A 17,647-nucleotide genomic window follows, 5' to 3' on the forward strand; every position below is an offset into this window, starting at 1 on the left:
TCATCCCTGAGCTCATGTGCCTGGGGAATGCTGGGAAAGTGTGATAATTGGCCCTAGTTTATCATCGATTGTAGACTGATGAATGAGGCAAAAGGGACTCAATTTGTTTACGTCTTGTTTGGCTTTATCGTCCTGCCATCCCCCTTCCCCCAATCCTCTCCATCACACCTTTTCTGAAGGCCGGGGTCAATGTGCTCCTTCAAGACATAAACGGGAACATTCCACTTGATTATGCCACTGAGGGGACGGAAACCAGCTACATCCTCATCAGACACCTGGAGGAAAATGGTAGGTCCCTTTATATACATTCATGTTTTATGGAATCAAAATGGTCAAAAAATGTACTCAAGCTGTTACTGGGACAGTGGCTAATAAAAAGTTCCTAATATGTACAAATATGTATTCGTGTGGTCCCAATATGTACCTCTGAGGTACTAATGTGCAATCTTTACGTTCAAAGGTGTACTTGAAACGGCACAGCAGTCACAGTTTGGGTACATACATTGGCCATTTTTTTGCCACAGTGATAACAAATGTAATTTTATGTAGCAGATTAGACGGAATTTAACATTTATGAGTAACTGGTACATTGAAAAAGATCAACAAATAGGATTCACTTAATTTTTTTATCTTTAAGTTGTGCACGTTTCAGTTGTTTTAAGGAAATTTTATTTAAAATATTTTGTCAAGATTTTGCAAATAACTGAAAAAATATGTAAATTCTATTAGTTGTTACAGTGTATTATACATTCGAAGCAGTTTGCAGTAAAATATATCTGTGAATCTATCCAAGAGAGTATTTATATATACAGTTGATGTTCCATCATTGCCATTTATTGATTGTTTTACTGCCATTTTGTTATATTATCACAAATAACTAATGCAAATTTAAATAATAGGGATGCACCGATGTTCAGCAACTGAAAATAGCAACGAAAAGCATGTTTGATGATGTGTGGTATCAAGCACCAACAAACGCAGAGTTTGCAAGCACACTGTTCCCTGTACTAAACAACTTGTCAAAGTATGTTCTGTGCCTTCCTGGCCACGAATGCACCTTCTGAGAGAACACTCAGCTTTTGTGGGCGGAGTTTGGAGGAGAGACGTGAATTAAAATCGTTGTCAGTCAGAATTGCTACATATATTTTTGTTCTTCAAATAATTTTGCAGTGTAGCCTATAATAATCCAACTGTTTTCGTTTATTCGTATTTTCAGAAATTTGTTTAATGAAGTGTTTTTTTTGCAGGGGTACACTAAAATCTTTCAGCCGTCAGTTATAGGCCTATATATTGTATTAGATTGAAAAGCAAGACAAAATATAAAAGGCATTTTGAACATTCGGTTTATGCAATAATGAAAAAAAATGCTCAAGAAATACGAACCATGTTATGTATTCGGCATACCAAGTGTTTCATTTTTATTTTAACAATTGTCATTTCGGTGCATCCCTAAAAAGGAATTATGGCATTATTAATAAATGAATTAATAACTTAACTTACCAAACAAAATATTATATTATTATATTATATAATTTAAACATAATTTAGATCAAGATGCATTTAAGGTAAATTATGCACTGACTGCAACAGAAATCAAATTATAGAGTCATGCAGGTGATGATAAACTTTTCATTACTGCTCATGAAAGCATAAATAATGGATAAGTGCAAGGTTTCTGAAATGAATAAACAGACTAAACATTAAATCAATAACTGAGTAACTACAGTATCTGCATCTTATGACAGCTCATAATTAAACATATAGCCATTTTCTTTCAAATGAAACCTGGTGCCACTGGACTGTATGTAATTACCATTACATTTGTCAGCCATCGGAAGTTTATTATTTATTTTCTAATGCTGCGTTCACACCAAATGCGAATGGAGCATTAAGCGCGAGTGATTTACATGTTAAGTGAATGTAAAGACGCGATAGACCTACTTGCGGTGCGATTCCTGCGAATGAGGCGGCGCGAACGACACGAATCGCTCAAAATGAAAAATCGGAACATTGTCGAAAATTCGTGCCGCATTAACCAATCAGGAGCTTGGTCTAGTAAGGCCGTGATTATGACATAGCGAGCGGAGGCAGAAATCCGAAACAACAATGATAGACTGCGCCTCCGAAGGATCTGATGGACCCAGACACGGCGCCGAACGGGTCTAAGTCGTACTTCGGCCTTTCATAGCACATAATCCGCAGCTACCCTCTCAACAAAATCCATATCTGCCGTTTCGCAACGAGACTGGAGCCGCCTGGCAGAACCCCTCCCATGGCACAAATTCGCATCTGTTATGAAGCGAATTTCACGCGCGAATGATGCGAGTAAACTCAAAATGTTTAAGCGTCCAACTACACGCAAATAGTGAACACCGTATTAGAGGTGGCCTACCAACACCGTTCACCTCGCTGTCAGGCATCCGTCACGGTGTGATGGCATCAACTGGACCTCTGTATGTTTAAGTGTGAAAGCTTGACAGAAGATTTATTATCGTGAATTATTTGGGATACATCCCGCTTTGTTATTTTGCATTTCTTTGGGTCTTCACCCTTTGCCATATTTATACTGTTATAAATGGTACAGTATATACCATACAGGCCACCCATGGCCAGCTGTTCACAGTCATCCATTCAGTCAGGACACATGCTGGCTGGAGTAAGAGTTTCTTCAGGCTGCTAATCAATCAGCCAGATCCAGAGAGACACATTTCTCTAGAGCCGCTGTCAGACAGGAAATTCATCATTACCGTCTACACTCTTACTTTCTCAAGATGGCAGCATCTGTTTTTTTTGTAGGTGGAAGGCCATCTCAACGCCCTCCATTACTGCAGATCGGTATGCTTTGTGTCGAATGGAAACCTTGTGCATGTGGGAATCAGACATATGAAACTGAACAATGTCTCCTCCAGATTACACTTGATAAGAATGGGATTTTTTAACAGAGCGAGAGATCTGATCCCGTAGGACTGTTTGATGAAGAACAACTCTTGTCATGTGACATCTGTTCAGATCTCCTCCTCCTCACCCCATCACACGAGAATATCAGCACCTGATCACATCCCATCGGATGCTGAAGACAGAGGACTCGTTTGCGCCTGCTTTTAACATCCGTTTCGGGTGTAAACGTTGGGATTTGATCGCTCAAATTAGATAAAAGTTATTGGGAAACGCATGTGACCACATTGTATTACTGTTGTTATCGTGAAGGCTTTCTGGTGCATCCTGAAAAATAGCAAAGGACTGCCTACCTGCCTGTCAATCAAACGTTACACTAAAACAAGAGTTTTAAACTTGGCTGTTTTGTGTGCAATAGATAAAATGAACATTCTTTCATTATGTACCCTCCTTAATGTCATTGTAGACCTGCATAACTTTCTTTTGCAATAGCACAAAATATTTTGAAAATTGTTGCTAACAAAACAGCAATGACCCCCATTGACTTTAATTGAATGGACACAAAAACACAGAGACATTTCTCAAAATATTATATTTAGTTATATAACGTACATAGATTTGGAACAATATTTGACTGAATACATTCTTTTTGGGGTGAACTATCCCTTTAAAGAAAATGTGTGAAACTCAAATGTGTTAAATGTACATCTGTACGTGTTTATTTCAGTTCATACAGCTGCTCAAGTAAGCATTTTTGCTTGAAACATTAAAATGTACAAGTATATATTGGGAGGAGCAGAATACAATTTTTAACATGTGATAACACACCTACAAATTTTGGATGCGCAGCAATTGTTTCTCCATTCACCTTTTTTATTGAATTATTTGCTAATGTTACATCCGGATGTACTAAACAGGGCCAAACATTGTTCTCACAAACACTGACCCACACAAAGCTCTGTAGCACGGACCTTCTCTGACAACATGATCAATAAATACTAACTCAAATTTCTTTGGCAGGTATTGTTACATTGTTCACTAATAGCTATTAAAAGGTTTTATAGATTTATTGAAAACCTTTTTAAAAACAAATCTTCACTCTTTTAAGGCCAGGAACAACTACACATGGGTACATGTCTCCTACGGTGTGACATTGCACAAATTTAGAAAACAAACTGTTAATAATTTATAATTTATTATTATTAATATGTGTAATATAAAATAACGAAGATTGTCTTCTACATTTTTGCCCGTCGCATTTTTTGGACACATATTGTGTCCATTTACACTTCACAAAAGGTGCTTCAAAACGTTCTTCAATCCCATAGGATAAAAGGTTCTTCAGATTATAAAAATTTAAGAAAGCCATGGGTCTTTAAATAACCATTGGCTGAATGTTTCTTTGTGGAACCAAAAATGTTTCTTTTATGGCATCACTGTGAAGAAACATTTAAGCACCTTTATTTTTAAGTGTACTCACAAACATGCTGAAATAGGGCCTCCTTTCTAATTTATAATGTTTTCAATTTGTTGCAGTGGCATTTTGTAAAAATGTGCGGTCTGATGCTTTGGAAGCTTAACATAACGCTGTGAAGTGGAGTACTTTTGGAGTACACAAGTAGTCAAAAGGAAGAGAAGTGCATGCTTCTCTTTTCTAACAGAAATCGCTTTGAAAATTGGGGAAAACAGTGAAAAACGCAAATATTTGAAAATTTGTTTCAAAGCAGGAGCGGAGCTACTGGTGGCCCACCCAGCCAGAGCCAAGAAAATTATTTGAAATATTACGTTTTAACCTTACTTTTAAATTTGAATTAAATAAACTTTTTAATTGTTTGTTTATTAATTATAATATCCAAATATTATTAAGAATGTGCTCATTGATCCAAAGTGACATTTACTCAATCTACTTTGATGAAAGCACTGTGAGGTCAGCTCATGTCGGCATATGTTTGTGTGTGTTTTTTCAGGAGTGGACATGAGCTCTATACATCAGATGAAGACCCAGCGGTCGTCCACCATGCTGTCCGACGTGAAGCAGCTGGTCAGCAGCGGGGGCAGCGTCAATCAGCACAATGACAATGGGGTGACGCTGGTGAGTCCAGACCTGTTACAGTCATTTATCTCCTAAGAATGTAATCCAACAGGCACAGGCGGTGATTTTAATGACTGTGGTCAAATGTTACATTTACATGTTACATGTATGTTTGTCTTTGTGTTTCCAGCTGCACATCGCTTGTTCCAGCGGTTATAAGGAGGTGGTGTCTGTGTTGCTGGAGAACGGTGCAGATGTGCAGGTGTCTGACAGCAGCTATTGGACCCCATTACATCTGGCCGCCAAAAATGGGCGGGTAAATATCAGTACCACAAAATCGACAAGCAGTGGGCAGCCTGTACTTGTTGACCGTTGGCTTTTAAATGGATAGTGCACCCAAAAAGTTGGAAGACAAATGAAAGTTTTTTTGAGATATGTCTCACTGGTTGTGTCTCCAAACAATGGAAGATAATGGAGGCCGGTGTTGTTTGGTTACCAACACTGTTAAAAAAAGCTTCATTTGTGTTCTGCGGAAGAAAAACTGTTATACAAGTTGGGAATGACATGACGGTGAGTAAACGATAAAAGAATGATAATTTTTGTCAAAACTATCCCTTTAAAACACGGATTTGGGGATTTGATCAATGTCTTTAACACGAGGCAAAGCATGTTCATGAACTTAAAGGAATAGTTTCCTTCGAAATGAAAATTCTGTCATCATTTGCTCACCCTGTTGTCATTTCAAACCTGTGTGATTTTCTTTCTCTATAAAACACAAAAGAGATTTAGAAAAAATTTTGGTAACCAAAAACTGTTGGTCCTTATAGACTTCTATTGTATGGACACAAAACCAATGCAAGTCAATGGGGACCAACGGTTTTCTGCTTCCAACGTTTATCAAAATATCTTCTTTTTTGTTCTGATAAAAGTCATACAGGTTTAAAATGACAAGAGGATGCGTGAATAATGACAGAATTTTCCGTTCAAAGGTGAACTATTCCTTTAAAGTTATATTGTATAAGCATGCATGTTGGCGTTCTCTCAGATTGCTGTTCATAGTGGTGGGAGTATATCGATATTTGAGTAATGGTAGACAAAATCCAGTTCATTATCACCCGCCCCTCTTGTTCCTGATTAATGACACTTGCATTGCATTGATCTTTCCAGTTCCCGGCCAGATGAACCAGAGCCCTGAGATTTCTATATAGAATTCTATGCACTAATGTGTTTATATGAGTTGAATAACAGCCTTTCACAGAGATTGATTTTTTGGAAAAAAGGACAAACTTGCTGACAGGGTAAAATATGTTTTAATGTTTCTGGCTGCTGATGAAGAGACTTCTCATTTCTTCTTGTCTGTTCACAGTTAAACCACTGTACAGTACTGTCTTTCTATCGTGATCATTCACTCACTGCCATTAGCAAAACATTGTTGATGTAGGTACAGTATTTATGAATGTGTAAATTATAGGAACAAAAGCATATTGTTTGAATCAGACTGCTGTCTGAACGCTTTCTGTCTCGAGCCCTGTTAGAACATATTTCTGGGTTGCTCGGGAAGAACATCCATAATTTGATTTGTTAAATAATAGATATACCAGAAAAGTTTGAAGGTTTAATAATCTTTAACCAGTGCAAAGTAGGCTTGTACATGATTTTCAGGGGGAAAAAGAGAACTAACGGTTACCTTGTCTTCTGCAGTGAATGTTTTCATGTAAAAGCAGTTGTCCACTTTTTCCCTTTTGTTTCAGTCTTGGGGAATGTTATATTATGATCTAGAGACTGTATCGGCCAATATATCGGTTGTCGGCTTCCAATGTTAAAGAATCATCGATTATCGGCCAAAATTGACATGGTGCATTCCTAAATGTTATTCGTAATACAGAAGAAAAGCTCTTGGGAACCAAAACTGTTCTTCTTTCACATCACTGCGAAGAACGTTTTTTTAAATCTTCACTTTTTCAAAACCGTTCCTTCTTCAAAATCCAATGTATAAAAAGTGTGTTTGTTAGTTTAGGGTGTTATGTTGTAGGTAGCATAATTTGAGATGTTCTGCATCTAATCTCTCTCATTAGAACAAACACAGACAAATGCTTTATTTTTCATAACTCATAATTTATGACAGTAAAGTCTCAGTCATTAGCACTGCAGATGGTTGGGTGAGTCAGCAGAACTGCCGTAATGCAGTTTAAGAGTTTTAGTTCCAGCTCAGTAAGTCAGTCAGTGCATCATTATACAGCATGTTAACAGTTGGGAACACGGTGCTCTGTGAATGTGGTAAATACTTGAGTTTCCAGGTGTTGTGAAGCATATTGAAGAGTCAGGCCTGATTTGGAAGTGTCATGTGTGCGGATGGTGAATTTGTGGATCAGTCTGTTTTGACCTCTCTTTACTACCGTAGTAGTGACCGAACCTGCCGTTTATGTGCACGGTCCAAAATGAACTCTTCAACAATAGGGTATTGCAAAAGTGGACACATTCACTGAATATAAATATTGCACATTTGATTTACAAACCATGAATCACCAAAAGTTAAATATAGTTTAGTATCAATTGAATTTGATCAATACTGATTCTTATTGATTCCAAGTAACAAACATATTCATTTTGGAACCAAACTCTTCATTTATATACAGTGTAGCCCTATATATATATATATATATATATATATATATATATACAGTATATATATATATTATAACAAGGTGTTTTTACATTTCTTTCATTTCACTCTTCATTACTTAAGGACAAATAATGACACTTACAGTATTTCACAGAATGAATGAATCCTCCAGTTAAACTACACACTGCTATTATTATGAACACACTTATTTTAATGAAATGGTCAATTACTCCGAACAAGCAATGTGCATGTCATGACAGACTTGTCTATTACACTACTACATCAACAAGTCAATTATTTGCAATGCAAAACAGAACTCAATACCTTTATCACGGTTAAACTGTGCTTAAAATGGGTTTGAAATGTGCACACAGGAATTGATAGACAATCGCACACACATACCAGCCACACTTTCGAGCAAGAATCTGATAGGAGCAAGAGACATTCTATGTGCGCGTCTGCATCTAAAAAACACTGCTGATGGTGGTGTGAATGTGAGGCAGTGCCGTGCCTCTCTCGTGACAGCTGATGTTGTAGAGTTCAGAGCTGATGGAGAGATCAGCCGTCTTCGGCGTGACCTACATCTTTTACTATTCTCTTTGAGTTCTTCTGAAGTCATCGAGATTTGTTTGTGTGTTTGTGCCTTCCCAACAGACCCACATTGTGAGCCAGCTGTTGAAACAAAAAGCAGATCCCACTCTTCTGAACTGCAACCAGGACAAGCCCTCAGGTACCCACATGCACACTAAGGTCATGTTCACACTTCACTTCTTTTTTGAAGCTGTTAGCGTCTGTTTTACATTACAATCCTATGGAGTAAATCGTGTTTTCAAATACAGTCCCGAGCGCTTTTTTAAACGCCAACACCAACTTTTTCTGCAGCTCAGAGCATCTTTTGAGGTGGAAAAAAGTGCAACTTTTCTGAGAGAAAACGCCTGACGTCTAGCACCTTTTTCACAGCTAACCAATGACGGAGACCTGTCGTTTCCGTAACAACATGCGAGGAATGTGATTGGTCGAGGATTAAATAAAAAATTTTATGGTGGCCGAAACGCCATTGGAGCATAGTTTAGTATTTCTTTTCACTTTCAATAACTTCCGTTGCATATCTAGCGAGCGATTAGTATTGTAGTTTCTAAGTATGTGTTTGGTTATTGCAAAGTTTATAATTCAAATCGACTTCCGTTACGCTGCCTGTGAAGCCTGTCTCTCTAAGCTGCCTTCGTGCACAAATGCTATCTTTTTACATTAGCCGGCTGCTATTTGTAACCACAACGCCGCGAGCGTTTGTTTTTACTAAAAACGTCAGTGTCAACTTTTCTTTTAAAAATAGAAGTCACGTGTGAACACGGCCTTATAATGCGTAAATAAAATGATGTCACAGCAAATAAGCACGTTTCCCATTCCTATAATAGGAATTTACCTGTTAACTGTATATTGTAATATTTTAAAAGCATACTAAGTCACCAAACATTTATCTTATTACCGTAATTTTGATTGTGTACGGGGAGGTTGAACTAATGTTCCAATGCTGATTGAATTGATCATTATCAGGGTATTATTCAGCTTGTCCAATATTTCAGTCTAACAGTAAGATGTGCATGTGCAGTGTATAAACAGGCTAGTTTTCAGCAAACAGAGTAGAAATGAAGGGCTGAACTGCTCAGTAGCTGCATTTCTGTCAATGCAGTGTGATGACGTAATTACATACAAGAGCAAAGATCCAGTCACACACTCACTGCCAACACTTCTCATTACCCACACTGCTTTACTATGGTAAATCAACCACACAGTAACGTGAGAGAACGGGTCACATGAAGAGAAGACACGTTTATACACATCCAGTACATTTGACAGAGATATCATTGTACAAACGCAGGACTTTTGATAATACCTAGAATAACTAAATTCACTCAAGGGGGTCGAGCTTTCTCATATGTAGCACCTAAACTCTGGAATGGCCTTCGAGGATCAGACACACTCGCCCAATTTAAATCTAGACTAAAGACGCATCTTTTCAGCCAAGCATTCACTTAATGCAACATATGCTAAATAAACCACCGGGAAATGCTGACATTAGATATTATTTACTAGAATAATTGGATTTACTATATAAAACACCATGTAGCGTGTTTAACCCGTTTTTGGGGGTTTTATTTTTTATTTTTCCCCTGTAAAGCTGCTTTGGAACAATGCAAATTGTGAAAAGCGCTATATAAATAAAGTTGAATTGAATTGAACATTGTACATATACTGATGCATGTACAACGACTAAATATCTTTCGTTATAGTGTACCCATGCCTTGGCTTAATAGATTTAAAATTCTTTCTTTTATATTACTATTCAGAAATCTTGAGCCTAAAATCGATCTATGCTGCCCATATTTCTGAATGTCACTACGGTAAATGTATAAATGATTTGTGCTGCATAGTGATTTCCTCGGGGATGTGTTACACGCTAATGCCTCTTATGTGTTCTAGACTACATTATGCGTGCTAGACTAGATTTCCTCTTCAGAGCTTTTGGATGGGTGTGGATATTTTATAGCCAGGCAAATTCATTTACTGTAGCTCTTAGATATATGAAAATCTTTCTCTATACGCTGCTGTGCTTATGGCTTTTGAACAGCTTCCTCTAGCCTGTGGCTCGGCATGGGTCATAGAACAACATACAAAAATGATACATATAAAACATGAACGGCTAACTCATCCCCTCCTTTTTCGAAGCGCTACGGTGGCTGCTCTGGTAAACAATGTATTTATGAAATGTCCGTTTAGTGCTACTGTAGAAGCAACATGGTGAATTCCATGTAAGGAGACCCACGGTGTATGTAGATAGAAATAGCTCGTTCTAAGGTAATACAAATGTCAGTTATGTGCATCATATTGCATTTCTGTCTGTAGATCCTGCTGGATTTCACACATTGCACCTATAAAGGGGTCATATGGCGCGAATACGTGTTTTTCTGTGTTTTCGAAGTTGCCCAGGCATAGTATAAGAAAATGCAAAAAACAAGCAATGATGATGAAGAAGAAATCAAGTGTCGGAAGAAAAGATGCGTTCTATCTAAAAGCGAATGCTCACGGAGACCTGCCTGAAACGCCTCGTGTCACCACACCCCCACAAATCTAGGTCATTACGCACTGGTGAACTGGCCAATCACAGCACACATCACAAATTTCGTGTTTCAGATAGGCGGGGCAAAGAGGAGATGCAAACCTGCATAGTATGTGGAAAATATAATGTTTTTGAACCTTAAATCGTGTAAACACATTGCATTACACCTAAAACAAACGATAATATTTGTTTTAGCAGTGTCATATGACCCCTTTAAGGAATGAATGTAATAATAATTATTGGCGAAATCTTCATGCATGTATTTACTTTGTGATGTTTATTTAACAGTCAATGTTGAGTAGACCGGTAAGTTATTAAGTCATTCAGTCAGTCATTTAGAGAGTCAGTGTGTTACATGGCCTTCAGGAGCACCACAGACAGCCGTGCTCCTCATTCTAAAGCTCCAGTAAGATGTTAGATCAGTCTCCCGATTCTCCAGGCCATCGTTCCCCAGCTCTCAGACTCTAATCAATAGCTCATTCTAACTCACCAGCTTAACTCAAGGATGTCTGAGATGAAACAGGAAGCCAAAGTAAATCCTTTCTTTTTCCTAAAGTCTCAACGGAGATGTGTGTTTGTGTAATGTGTGTGAGTCCTGAGAGAAGGATCTTTCAGTATAATTTTCAATAAAGAAAGAAAAAGCTGGCACCTTCTGCTTACGCCCCGATCCCAGCACAGATGGATCGGTCTGCAGCAGGGCTCAATGCCCATCACAGTGCAGGCGCATCCATGTGAAAGCCAGCAGGGGTGAGCGACAGAAGGAAAGGACTTAAACGATTGGACCCTAGGGAAAATTCAAGCTCAGTAATTCCCAACAAGTGATATGTGGGCATATTCAGTTTCTAAAAAATTGTCCCAGGTGCTCAGTTTGTTTAAGTGGTAATACATAGAGTTAACCAAAAGGAAGGCAAACAGCTAAACCAGACCTACGTTGACAGCCATCTGAGTTAAGATGATTTCAATTTCCTCCCACTGTGACCCATTCTTACAGATATAGCTGCCACAGAGCAGATTGCAGAGATGCTGTTGAGAGCAGAGGAATTCTGGGTACAGAGACAGACAGACCCCTCAGCCCCGCCTCCATCGGACGAGAGCTACACGGAAGCCAACCAGGACTGCAGCCTGCCTGTCAAGAAACTGTACGTATATACTCGTGTGTATTTCTTTTTATGACCATGTAAAATTTACTTTTTATCAACCACCATGAAAAAACGATACACATGCTGATAAAATATAAACACTATTGTAAAGATGAAACATTTGGAATCGCGTTAATGCGTTTATCGATCATGGACGATATTGATAGTGATGAAGGTTTTTCTTTCAGGGCCACTATGGCTCTACCCATCTCCAGGAGGGACAGTCTGTTGGAGAAGGAGGCGATGTTCAGGGATACAGGAGGAGCATTGGCCAGACAACCTTCACTTGATAATGGGCTGGATGGAGCGTTTCCCAGCGCGGCAGGAAAACTGGAGCAGGTCAGAGGACAGGTGGAATCTATCTGGGAAAAACTGCACCTTAAGCGTGTCTAGCTTCACTATTAAATCCTACGGTGAAGTGAAAAATGTCTAAAGTGTTCTTGTGCGGAAACACTCTTGAAAATAAACATGCTTAAAAGGTTCTTCACTAAGAAGCCGTAGAAGAACCTTTTTTGGTTCCACAAAGAACCATTCAGACAAAAATTGTCTTTCTTACCTTTTATAATGTCGGATGTCTTCGGATGTTTAAGGTTCTTTATGGAACCATTGGTATGGTAAAGCACCTTTATTTTGTACCGTTGCTCATAATGATGTCTAGGAATTTGAGTGTTTCTATATGCATGATGCAGTTTAATATAGACCATTACAGTATGCAAAAACATTTATATTTAATTTACTTTACACTTGCTTTATACAATTGCTAGAATTTGGTACGCAATATTAGTGAACCCTGTATATTTTTTATATGTTAGGCTTCAAATGTTTTGTACTGGGAATATACAGAGAAATGATTACATATTACAGTTATTACAAAATGAACTGATCCTGTCCATAAAACAAATCAATTGTACTGTAGTTGATTCAGATTTGTTTGAAGTGATCTATCTTGTTCACAAAGTGTAGTAATGAGAAACGAGTTACATCTAATGTACTTAGATCCCGTCTTCATACGGCAGATTTTAGACGAAGGCCCTTGGGAAAGTCCAGCCCTGCTATTGTTGAATCAGTCATTGTTTAAATATAGAGAGACAGGACTTGATCATCTGTCCTGCTACACAGCCTAAGCTCAACCTCTGAAGAAACTGTGAAAATGAATCCCATTACACTTATGCCAGCAATAGTGCTAAGCATGTTGAAAACTGTGCATTTGGATGGATTTCAAACTCTGTTCATTCCTAAGCGAAACGGGAGATTTGAATGTGACATTATTGGTTAATATATTTTTAACGTCTTGCCTATAAAAATAATATAAATAAATCTGTTTAGCAAGTACATGACACTTCAGTGTTCCAAATCTTACTGTACTCTGAACCTTGTACTCTAATATGATGATGTAAAATATGGCTATACGCATTTAAACTATTTAAAAATATATATATCAAATATAGATGGCAGTAGAGAGGGGGAAATGAAAGATTGCAGCTTTAAGTAAAATGACATGAATAAGACCAGAGGCATTTACTTAAAAAATCTTGAACGGAAAAATAAATGTATTTTCTATACAGAAACAATGAAACCAAACGAAACGGGAAAGAAATCAGCAAGAAGTCCATATGGCACGGACACTTTTTTTGGGATGCTTTATTGGCGTTCCTCCTTTAGATAAGGTGGCATACAGTACAGGTTTACAACAACATGATTATAAAAAACTTTTATTCAAAAAAATAGCTCGGACAGAAATATGAGTCCATTTTAGTTGTCATATCCTCTTATATGAATAGACTGTCTCTGACTTTGTTGATGAGGGATGTTTTTTTTGTGTTTCAGGTGAAACTTATGCCGCCTGCTCCTAATGATGACCTTGCGTCCCTCAGCGAGCTCACGGACAGCAGCCTGTTGTATGAGATGCAGAAACGCTTTGCCAATGACCAGATATATGTATGTAAACACTTTCTGAACTCTTGCTGAGTTGTTGTTAATACAGTAAATATAATCTTGCTGGGCTGTTATAATGCTGACAGTTTGTCATTCAGAATGATTTACTATTTCCTGAAGTCACAGAATGGAAATGACCATCCGGTCCACTGTGTGTCTGGTCTCTAGCACACACACACGCACGCACGCGCTGCTGGCTCTCTTCTCTGTGGTCTTGGATATTGGCCAAGGACCCTGTTTGTAGCCTGGCCAGGGTCTGGTGTCTGGATGGCAGCCCTTTAGGTCTCACTGTATTCGGGCCAGAGACTTGAGCCAACCCTGGAGAGATGAAAAGACATTCTTACATTGACTCGGCTGCTGTTAATACAGTTACTACAATGACCGTTGCTGGTATAAATCATGGCTTTTGTCTTTGAGGTTTGGCCTTGATAGTACTGTGAACCAACTCTGGTAGTAACAGCATTAATGCTGAAGCAATTTGTTTTCTTTCACTGTCACCAAAAGGCTATATTTTGAGCATAAATCATTTTTTTCCACCATTTCGCTTACCGTCAATTCTGAACAGTCTCTGTTGTCTGAACAGTCTCTTATAAAGCTTGGCTGGAGATCACTAAGAATATCGTGAAAACAATGTAGGACCGTTCAGAGATAAAACATGTTGTGTCTCTTATTTAAATTTTATTCTAAACTGTTGGTAAATTTGAGCTTTTTCTAACAAATAGTCAAACATTCATAATCAAAGTTGTTAATTACATCATCACTCAATGGAAATAAATCTTGTGGAGAATGTATAAAAAATTGTTGAAACTAGTAACTTTGTATTAGCACCTATTGTATTGTATCGCTTATTGCTCCCTGAACTCTCTGTAAGTCGCTTTGGATAAAAGCGTCTGCTAAATGACTTAATGTAAATGTAAGCAAAAATGAATAATAATCATAATAAAACTATTATAATATTATAATTATAATACTGTTAATAATTTAAATGTTATTAATTTAAAGTTTTGTATTCGTTATTTTTGGTGAACATACGGGATAAGAGATATTATGTCCCGGTTTCACAGACCAGGCTTAAGGCTAGTCCCAGACTAAAATGAACCGGTCTTAACTCAATATAACTTGCCGAGAAATATCTTAACATAAATCAGTGCCATTGTTTTGTCTCAAGATTTGTTTTGTCTGTAAAACCCGGCCTGCAAGTATTACTTCTATTAAAAATAATAATATTTATTAAATATCGTTCTCCATATTTCGTGATTTTTATTATTTGCCGCAAAAAATATTATTAGTTACCTTTTTTGTTCGTCACTGGGTTTGGCAAATAACTAACCAATAAAAAAGTGACAACTACGTGTTAAGTCATTAAGAAAAGTAGGCTACAGTGTTTTATTCCATTTCTTGAAAAGCAGTGAATTTGGACCTCCAGGCTTTGGATAGACAATGACGACATACAAAAAATGATGTAATCATTTAAAAAGTGTACTCCGTTCAGTTAAACACATCTATTCCGGCAAACATCTATGTCATACTGAATAATAGAGCTTGAATCTTTTGAATCGAAGTCTAGTTAAAGGAAAAAATCAATGTTTCTGTTCGTCTCCTACCTGACGTGAAAAGATTCGAGCAGGCGGGCCTTCATGTCCGGTAGTTGGCGACACACTGTGCCATTTCATGACTGAAGTCAAATCTATGCCTAATGGCTGCCGCTGTTCACACACTTTACAATGGGCCACAATGAAGTCTTCCTGCTGTGACTGATATGGCAGTAGAGGCCAGAGATGTGGTTCTTTTGTGTTATGTTGTAATGGGACCTAATGATGTCTGTCAGGCTGATGGTTACTGATCATTTAAAGAGAGATGCTGAACGGCACTTTTATAAGCGACCAATGCTCCATTTATCACTCATTTAGTTCACCTCCAAGTTATAACAAAATGCCTCAGAAGATGTACTGTTTTACATCATTGTGAGTCAGATGGGTCAGAAATGCCAACCGTAGACTCGACCTTGAAAGTCAACTTGTGTCGCAAAGAATCAAGGGTTTCCTCCATGCTAATACCAAAGTCTGCCATCTGTATATTTAAGTATATTTAAGATGTGTTGTGTTGCATAGATTGAATGTGCGACAGCATTAGATAGTCTGTATATGGTCTATGAGACTGAATGGTTACTGACCTTCAGGTTGCCATTGAGATCACACTACACTAATGTAACACAAGCTGTTACATAAAGCCCCTGGCCCTATATTCCCAGTGGACACTGCTGTCGTCTCAGTGATAACAGGGCCACTTTCTATTATCCTAGCCTGTTATAGGGGATTATCTGTATTCTGACCAGAAGGAACGTTGGGCCTGACCCAACACTACAGATCCTTCTCCAGTTGACCCCTATGGGAGAAGCTAACAGCCGACCTGTGCCAAACCCTTAGGGCACAGCTGACTTATCGAAGCCGGAGAAAATAACATAATTGGCTGGCATCACGGTTAAAGGTCTGGGCTGGTAACTACGGTTAAAGGTTGGAAGTGTAAACCCCTTGTGGTGCCCCTGAGCAATACACTTAACCTCAGGCTGCTCCAGGACGAATGTGTCTGTTTAGGGGATGAAAGACCGTTGGCTGAACGTCTGATGCATATGGCACACAAATGAAATCAACGATTGAGTCCAGACATTTATTCTGAAGGTCTGGCTATGCTAGACTGGGTTAGGAGTAACCTTTTTTCTCCTCTTTCCAGACCTACATTGGACACATGCTTCTCCTCATCAACCCTTACAAGGACCTGCCTGTCTATTCTAATCTCGTAAGTACAAATACACGATTTCTGTATTGTTGGTCTAATGTGCTTATAAATGTTTAATTCATCATCATTGTGATTTCAAGCCTGTCTATCTGGCAAAATGTTCTTTGGTAAGCACAGCGCAGCACATTTAGTTGTAGCAGGACTTGATCTGGATAAATAATTCATGGGCTTCCTGACAGTGATAGCCTACTCAACATACAGCGCCCTCTTCATTTGCCCGCCCCCTCCCTCCTCTCCTTATCTCTGTATCTTCTCATCCGTTTCCTCTTTTTCTGTGTTGTAAATTCTTGTCAAGTTTAAAGAGGTAGCTTACCCCCAAATAATGCATTTATTCACCCTCTGCTTTTTCAAACATGATCTATTTTTTGTCCGTAGAAGACAAATTGAGTTGACTTTCAAGCAGCATTTTTCCTTAAGTCGAAAGTGAATGGAGACTGACGCTATCATACGAATAATATTATTGACTTAAAAGACTTAACTGACAGTTTAACAACATTTTGAACATTTTGACCACAAAGGACTCAAAACGGACAATCCCATAGCATGTTTTGCTTAAACAAAATGTGAAGCCATGATGACTAAGCAAGTTTTTATTTATCGTACATGATAAGATATTAATGAATAATATCTTAATAGAAAACGATACGTCACATTTTTTAAATGCAGAAATCTACCTGTTTCTGCAATGAGAATGAAAAATGTGTGTACACAGCATGACAAGAGAATATTAAGCTTTTAATAACTAGAAAAAATAGAAAGTCCGTCAACCTGGTCGCCATTTGAAATGTACTGGCAGATGTGTTTCTTGTTTCAGAATTGCTTGTGTGTGTGTGTAGTCCTTGAAAAATGTTATGGAGGGTGAGAATATCAGCCATGGTCACTTCTTTTTTCCACTATTTCTTCATTTTCATTATGCATGAACATTCTTTCAAATATAATTTTGTCGTTTGGGAACGTCAAGTAGAACATCCAATTGTTTTTCAGAATATTGTTTTTACTTAATTTCATAATGCACTCAAACAACGTGACGCATTACGTTAATGACAATTTCGGCAGAAAAAGCTATAAAATATATTTGATATATATAAATAATTCATTCTTATCTTAGA

The 17,647-nt window shown here is 38.0% G+C and overlaps 1 protein-coding gene across 1 annotated transcript in view; it reads left to right on the plus strand.

Annotated features, from left to right (window-relative positions):
• The window catches only part of myo16 (myosin XVI), a gene marked incomplete at both ends in the record, with an annotated part of 107,178 nt that overhangs the window by 33,775 nt on the left and 55,756 nt on the right, over window positions 1-17,647 (plus strand). The window contains 8 exons of the mRNA XM_079464779.1: window positions 180-288; window positions 4,863-4,987; window positions 5,118-5,243; window positions 8,205-8,280; window positions 11,660-11,807; window positions 11,996-12,146; window positions 13,635-13,745; window positions 16,473-16,538. Of these exons, the coding sequence (XP_079320905.1) occupies window positions 180-288; window positions 4,863-4,987; window positions 5,118-5,243; window positions 8,205-8,280; window positions 11,660-11,807; window positions 11,996-12,146; window positions 13,635-13,745; window positions 16,473-16,538 (912 nt within the window). The remainder of the gene's footprint in view (window positions 1-179; window positions 289-4,862; window positions 4,988-5,117; window positions 5,244-8,204; window positions 8,281-11,659; window positions 11,808-11,995; window positions 12,147-13,634; window positions 13,746-16,472; window positions 16,539-17,647) is intronic.

This window comes from Barbatula barbatula (assembly GCF_947034865.1).
Source record: "Barbatula barbatula genome assembly, chromosome: 9".
Lineage (NCBI taxonomy): Eukaryota > Metazoa > Chordata > Actinopteri > Cypriniformes > Nemacheilidae > Barbatula > Barbatula barbatula.